Here is an 8,271-nt window from a genome sequence, read left to right as displayed (position 1 = left end):
ATACTCCCATCCTGGGGAAGTGCTATCTCTATGACCAGAAGGGAAAGACTATCTTTTCATGGAGATGTGACTGTGTTTATTGAGCATTTGCACCTTAAACCTAAGTTTAAGGTGATAACAAACAAGGCTATTTGCACTAAATACTATGGTACTCAGCACCATATAAATGCTGAAAATGGTTTGCAATATGTCACTATATATGTGTGTGTATGTATATACATTATATGTTACCTTGGATACAAGGCTTGCTCTGTAGGCAGCTAACTGCTTCAGATATTCCTTCTTGGCAGCTTCAGTTTTCTTTTTGTATACCTAAAAACAAAGAGTGTCACATTGGTAAATTAATCTGGTTTTGTTTTTATATATCACCGGTGTGTCTCATGCATCTTCATAAAGTCTTTCTAAGTAAACAGCGTTTCCTCCTCATATTGCTTAAAGAGTGAAATAATAAACATTAAATATTTTAAAGAAAATATTGTTCCAACTGTGAAACACCCTTTAACTACCCAGGAGTACTGAAAAAACAACATCCCTCATCGCATCTCAGGTTTAATTGTTCAAAGTGAAGCGCGGGGCGTACTTGCAAACGGGATCTTTAGGGGTGGGGGAAGGCAGGCGTGGGCCTCTCCACTGGCTTCCACTTGTGAGATGAGTTAAAACCCTCTGGGGAAGATGAGAATGTGCAGAAAGACATTTGAGCTAAATGAAGAAGGAGATGACAGCACCACACAGATCAGCCAAGAGGCTTTCTCTCTTCCCCGGATAAACTGTTGGGGGCAGCCAAAGAAGCTTCATGGAGCTGCTAAGGATAATAAATCATGTTAGTCATTATTCCAGTCTTGATCCCATATCGGTCTAATTAACTTCTCAGGAGCATGGATCTATTTCTGTACATTTCTCTCAACTCACCAAATTATTTTAAATGCGGCATGTGCACAATCTCATAATAGATTAAAGAGCTTGGAGAATCACTTCAGTTTTGCCCAAATTTCAAGATCAAAGATTATCTGCAGGGTTAGGCAGGACCTCATAGCGCTACAGTAACATGATGTTAGAAAAGCATACGTAGTTATTTAGGGGTGAAAGTTTTCAGGAGGAGAACCAGTTTCTGACCCGTGGAGCCTAGCTAATGACTTGCTGTTAGCCATGTCAGTGACAGATTCGGGAACAAGTCAGCATTTCTCTTTGCAAATATTATCATGAGTTTCTCACCACTTCATGTTTTGTTTTGGTTTTTTTTTTCTAAAAGGGTAGACTTAGGAGCCATGCAAGCATCTTGGCTTCATGTAACTAAGCAGGATTGACTCCTAGCCTTCCATGTTGCAGGGAAAAGCTTAAAAAGCATCCAAATGGAAGGTTTAAAAGTAAGGGAGACAAATAAAGGGAAGGTAAATTTACTTTTTTTATTGCTGTTGTATTTCACAATTTTTAAGTCACATGCCCAGGGCAGAGAATAATTCATATGCTCATGGGCATTTAGGATTCACAATATTACACAAAGTGGTGCTGCAGCTTTGAGTCTCTGCTGTCCACTTCTCCAGCCAAGTGCAGAACCTGGGCACCTGCGGAAAGCCTCCACGAAGAGAGTACAGACTATCCACCTTCCCCCTCCCACTCCACGCTGCCTAGTTAACTGGGCTATTGATTCAAAGGTAAAAGATGGGCAAAGCTGTTTATGACCATTTTGGGGTGTTCTCCTGAATTCCACAGCTGAAAAACACACGCGTACATCTCCTCCCCAGAAGGATAAACTTTATGAAACTTTAAAGTGATCTCTTTTGATCTTCCAATGCTCTAGTAAAACCAGAAGTCCCGTAATGGAGAGGACTTGGCAGCACAGAGTGCACACACAGAGAACAATCCAGTTGCAGACTACAAAGTGAGAGTGGTAGTGTCAGGCTGGAAGGATCCAGTACAACACCATTTTTATAAAGAATGTGCTCGTGAAAACATTTATTTGTTTCACTGAGGCTTTGCTTTCGGAGACAGAACAAACCTCAGATAAGGGCTGGCAAAACTCAGAGGCTGCCTAAAAGGATTAAAGATTTTGCTTCCCAGGGAAGCAAAAGATCATAATGGAAACAGAGAAGTCTTAGGCTTCTAAAATTGTAAATATAAAGACAGAGAGGAAAAAAGATTGGTTTTAGCTGTGCAACTGTATGTGTGCACCCTTGTAATTTCTCCAGATTAAGATAAATATATAGTGTTGGCTGATCGCCTATTGTTTTGCAAAAAAAAATAGTATCAATTTGCTTTTTAAGTTGTAATCGCTTGTGATTATTAGGGAAATGTACATTTGTTTTGAAAATGAATAAAAAAATAGTCAACAACCTGTTCCTAGCTGCTAAAATGAATTTAGCTTGACCTACAGAACAAAGACTAAGTTATACCGCTTTGTATATTGCAATGCCTCTGCATCATTCTGATAGCCAGTTTAAAAAACAGAGCTGAACAAAGAATTTTACACAGAATAATGATCTTCAAAAGATCATGTATCTACTGCTTCGACATTGGGTTTTATTTTGCATTACACAAATATAAAAAATATACACTCCTGCTGTGCTCTTACAGTCACAGCATACTGAAAGAGTCCTCTGGGACCTGACTTTTCCCCCGAATAGTCATATTGCACAAGGTTAACTCAATAATAAGAAGCTAACAACAATTCTGTAAATCTCCATTTAAAACATCACTACTTCATAGGAAATCATCATACAGCTGATACTTAATTATTTCCTACCTATACATCTACCATGTTCAATGTACACATTGTCTTGCCCTCTTTTCTTGGATCTTCTGGTGAGCCAATAATAGTCACATGAATACCATGTCTTCCATGGTAATATAAACATTAACCATGTAATAGAAGGTCATTTTAGTAAAAAAGTCCTTAATGGATCTGGAAAGGTTTTTGATGACCCCAGCCTGCATTGGCCAGAATGGTCCCCACAGGCTGGGCTGGCTTGTCTGGAGCGTGGTCAGCTCACTCCGCTTTGTCCTTGTAAGGGCATTGGCATGTCCTCTGAGGACAACAGCTTGAGCTCCCGCTGTCCATATGCTGTTGTCCTTTTGAAGATGCCCACTGTTTAGGTCAGCATACAAGTGGGTTGATGACCCTCATGCTAGTTTTGGAAATTCTGATTGGTTTCTGCCTTATACTAAAAATTAGGGTCACTTCTGCCTGTCTGGGGAGTTGTTAATTTTCATGAGTAACAACAAGGTCTGGCTGTCAATATTTTTCTCTGAAGGCAAATGAATGTGGCCCTGGCAGTGGGTACCAGTTCATTGACTTTGTGCTAGACTGGACTTGTACTGGGGGCTTATGAAGACTGGGCAAATGGGGAGCATCGTCAGCATTTGTAGCAGCACCTCAGACAGGCATGAGCAAGTCAGCTGCCCCTCCCAACCTCTTTTTTTTTTTTTGCAGCTGTGAGAATTTTTAGCCCTCAGGCTTAAATAGTTTTGTGTTGTAGTAAGTATAACAGAGTTGCATCCTTGCAGTGCTTTTGGGGAGGAAAAAGACTTCTGTCATCATTCAAGTGTGCTCTAGAAAACGGCTGAAGTTCTTTTGAGTTTCATGCTTAAGACAGTGCCAAATTATGAAACACATCATTTCCAACAACACATTTAACATTTTTCCTGTAACAAGAAGCAGGCTTCTGTTCTGTTGCTTATCTACAGCATATAGTGGCAATATTTGATTTTATTTTTAACATCTCAGAAATCTCTTATAAGGTCATTTTCCCCTCCTCCGTCAAGCAAGCAACAATTATTTAATAAGTAATTTGACAGGAGCATATACTTACGGAATTAAGTCACTTCTAGCTTGCTTTAATTCAATTAACATGATAATTGAATGTCAACTGATTGTCATTCAGGCAGTAAAGGACCATTCTGATTCAGCAGCAGATTTGGTTCCTTACACAATATTTTATTTTTCATATTGTCCCAGTTGTGGAAACTGAACGCTGGCAGAAAAAACATCTTTTCTGTATATGCAGGGTGGGTCAGCTTAATTTATTCTTATTCTCTTCAGCTTCTTATAAAAAACCCAAAACACCAAGATTACATTCATTTGTCTACAAATGGAAGCTGCTGGCATTATTTTCCTACTGTGCTTCACGAATGCAAATTTGCACAGCATAATACACAGGTTCTTAGTTTACCATTTAATTACATTTCCAAGGTGCGCCCAGTAAGGTAGCTTCAAGTTCCCTTAGCAAAGCATTGTTTAGCAAAGCATGCAGCAATATAGAAGAAGATAGATACTTTCCAAAAGGAGTAAGTATGAAACTCTACCTTGTGCATATAAGTATCTAAGATAGCATTTGAATTAGGCCACCAGGGAAGACAAATGCCCTGGGCTCCCCCATTGGTAAGGTAACAGCCTGGTACCAGCCCCCAGGCCATTGCAATGGCACGCTTTAGCTCAGGTTCCTTCGGCTGACCGTACATGTGGGCTACCAGTGCTGTAGCAGCTTACATCGAGGGCTGAACTCTTTTTATTAATAGTGGTACACATCCTTAAACTGCTGCCCCAAAGTTTCATTTGGAGATAGAGGGGTTGTGGGTTATATGGTTAGCCATGAGCACTCACAAATACTAGATTTACCAAATTAAAACCACAGTGGAATATCTGCACTTCTGTTTTATGATGCCAACTTCTGGTCATGTTTTGCTTTATATATTTTAACTGCTGCTTAGTTCTTGTCTTCCTGGATCATAAATTCCTTTAGGCAGGCTTTGTGTCTCCTGTGCTCTTCTACATGTTGGATAATATCAAACTTATCACTGATATATATAAATGAAATATACCTGTAATGCCTTGAGCCAAGTTTTTGTTCTGGTTAGTCATCTTTTCCCAATGAACTTCCTCTCAACTTGCTGGTGGAGGATTATTAACACATGACAACACACTGTGCAGCAGGACTCCTACCCTGTCCCATGCGGCTTGCATCCTTGTTCCCTTAGGGGAACAGATCTCCCTTCCCCCAGTCATCATCACAAGAGCTAAAACAGGCACTCCAATGTCTGCAAACATGTCCTCAGTTGTGAATATCAGGTGCTAATGGAAGAAGGCACCAGTCACTATGGTCCCCTTTGATACTAGAGACTTGGAGACAGTGAGTTAAACTGACTGATGCTCTTAGGAGAAAAAGAGACTTTCAGAATTTGTGCCTCATGGTAGCCTGAAAAAGCTTTGTGTCTCCTAGCTGACAAAGCACATTATGAAGAACCATCCTACTTCCCTGGCTCTGCCTAAAGAGCTGGTGCGAGGATGACAAAGAAGAGGAAGTTTTCAGTTTATCTTGTGGATGTCTCCTTAGAGCTGACACTTGCAAGTAAGTTATATTTGTCTTTTTAAAAAGATGTAAAGGTGCCCACATTTGTTTTGATGGAAGTGTTCCATAAACCCCCAAAAATAGTATATGCAAAAATAGCAAATCAAAAAGCAACATGACCAATTTTGTCTTTTGGGCCTCCGCAATGTTATTACCCATGCGAGTGTCATTTTCACAGGCTACAGTTACAGAAACGGCATCTGATAAAATACAGTAGGCTGCAATTCAGACTTAAATTCCACATTCAGATTGTCATTCCTGGCCCTACATACCTAAGCTCATAGAGAAAACTTGTATTTTTTCCAAGTGGGAGACATATCTCTAGTTTTAATCTTCTGATTTTGCAGCAAAGGCACCTAGAGCTGCACACACTCATCTAAAATATGGAGAGAGATATTCCCACAGCAGTCAGAAAAAAAATCCTCAGAATTGCTTAATGGATACTGAAATATGTTACCATTTGATTTTTAATCTAGGTACATTCAGTAACAGAAAGAGGCCCAGGGCTAGCTATATGGCTCAGCAGTCTCTGACTGTAGAGCATGAAAAAGACACTGATGACATATTAGAGGCTTAGGGGAAAGAATTCAGTCTTTCTGGCATGCAGGGGAAAGATCACAGGCCAAATTCAGCTCTAGCACAAACAGTGAGACTCGATGGAGATCACTGGAAATTGAAGCCATTTGCGGCAGGCCTAAATTTCACCTTATAGACTTGATGCTCGCAGCTTGCAGGAGCGGGACTGTACATTCTATCAGAAGCATGTTGGATGAAAGTTGGGTCCAAAACAAATGATGTTAAACATTTGATTTATGTGGTGATTATTTGCACTTGTTGGTATTCTTTTTTTTAAAAATAAGGATGTGAGCCCAAATGGAGCATAATAATTGGGCCTAAATCCAGTTTTGTACGCAAATGATTTAAAGCCTATCGAGCTCGAATGTATGGATAAAAGGTGGGGAAGAAGAATGGTAGAAAATTGAGGCTATTATTTATGCATGTTGCTGCAGCAGTACTTGGAATCCAGGATCCTTTTGGCCCAGGTCCTTCCAAGTACAATAAGAAGGTGAAGTGCAGTTAAAGTCAACGATCGCAACTTGGCAGTGACATGCCCTATTTATCTAGAAGCTCTGTCTGTTGTAGGTAGCAAACGGATATTAGAAATTCACCCCAGGCAGGGGGATGTCTGATGTTCCCCATGACATCAGTGCTCCTGGGAGGCTGCAGGAGGACCAAGCTGCCAGGTGGGCTGGGCAGGAGGCCAGCAGACGGTAGCCTGTATTATCCTATACAGAGTAAGATGCTGCAGCTCCCATGGTGACCTACATTAATTTTATTTTTTTTGCACCCATCCCGAGTGCACAGCGCGGTCCTGCTCAGCCCAGCTCTGGATGGGAGAGGGAGGCGCCAGCTGCCAGAAGTCCCGCAACAAAAATGCATTGCAAGCAGGGGGCCTGACACTGCCCCCTTCTGAAGTCAGTGGAAGTTAAGGGGTTCAAGGTCTGGCCCTGTGGAAACCAGGGCAATAAAACAATCTGAAGATATACATTTATATATATGTACATATATACACATAGACATGAGTTTATATCTGCGGGTATGCGTGCCTATTGGCCCATTTGTGTTCCGGCTCATTAAGCCCAGCTGCTTGCAGAGGAAGGGAGAAGGAGCAGACGCCAGGGTGAGGAGCAATTGTTTTAAACTCTTGATGCACTCGTCTAGAGCTTCAAAGGGTAGAGATGCAACTTCAATACAGAAATTTGACAAGAAAAACAGTGGATCTCCCAAGCAGGCCTAAGGTGCAACACTGGTAAAAGCCAAGTTGCTGGTGCAGGTAGCTGGGAGGGGAGGTGTAAGGTTGCTGTCCGTTGTGCCTATTCCTGAGTCTGTTTTGCTTGTAATTCACTTTGGCAGTGTGCACACACAGATGTGCCTTTGCTTCCTATTCTTATTTACAAAAATAAAACAAAGCTAAATTTGAACCTTGCATGGTTGTTTATCTACTAAACCGAAGGTACATTCTCATCCTCTACACGTGTCTTAAAGTTATTCTTCGGAGATTGCTTCATTAGCATGGAGGTAATAAAAAAAAGGTCCTTTTTAAAGGGGGAACAAGAGGTAGATAAACAAACATCTGCGTGAGTATATGAGCATATATAAAGAGTGAACAAACTGTAAATTTATGTTTTCAAAATGCTACTGACTATCTTGACCTGAGGGTCTGCGTATCCTCTGGAGCTATTTCAGCAGCCACACTGCAGTCCCCTGAACTGTCTGACATCCTGACACCGGGCACCCCACATGCACGGCCATGCAATGGGAACATGATGGCTCTTCCACCCATGGAATGGGCTCATTTGTCACGTCAAGCAATGGGACAGCGACACAGCATCGTGCCCCGGGAGGGAGGAGGAGCTAGGTGAGGTGTCCCCAGAGGCCAGGCAGAGCCAAGGCCTCTTGAAACGCTGATCTTGGATCCATTTTGATCTGACTTGTGGTGTCTCATGTCACGAGAGATGCTTTGGAGATATGAAGTGTTGGCCAGCATTACTTCTAAAGCCCCTCCTAATCTACCTGATTCATCCCAGCACTGGATAATGTGCTGCTACGTCTAAAACTTCCCTGTCATCGAAAGAGAAACTTATAAAACATGCTTTGTTATTTTTCAGTCTGGGTTATTTTTAGTGACAAAAACAGAAACCCTTGAAAGCTTGTGGGTTATACTGAAAATGGTAATAGTATCACAAACGTTAACACTAATGCACGAGGACTTCAATTTACTTAAGTATTGGTAACGTACAATCCAAGTTCCATCAGATGTTAAAGAACTGCAGCTTTTATCTAGTGGGTCTTTGAGCACCAATGAGGAGTAAATGATTTGATTTTGTGAGCTCTGAGGATTTGTCAGCTGCCTCATAAGTATAATTCT

The 8,271-nt window shown here is 41.2% G+C and overlaps 1 protein-coding gene across 1 annotated transcript in view; it reads right to left on the bottom strand.

Moving 5' to 3' along the window:
- Window positions 1–219: 219 nt before the first annotated feature.
- Window positions 220–8,271, bottom strand: part of LOC104078811 (thymocyte selection-associated high mobility group box protein TOX-like) — a gene marked incomplete at its 3' end in the record, with an annotated part of 68,750 nt that continues 60,698 nt past the window's right edge. Inside the window, exon 5 of the mRNA XM_009580592.1 lies at window positions 220–312. Coding sequence (XP_009578887.1) covers window positions 220–312 — 93 coding nt within the window. The remainder of the gene's footprint in view (window positions 313–8,271) is intronic.

This window comes from Fulmarus glacialis, unplaced genomic scaffold (genome assembly GCF_000690835.1).
Source record: "Fulmarus glacialis isolate BGI_N327 unplaced genomic scaffold, ASM69083v1 scaffold10006, whole genome shotgun sequence".
NCBI lineage: Eukaryota > Metazoa > Chordata > Aves > Procellariiformes > Procellariidae > Fulmarus > Fulmarus glacialis.
This window is presented reverse-complemented; position numbering and strand designations above follow the sequence as displayed.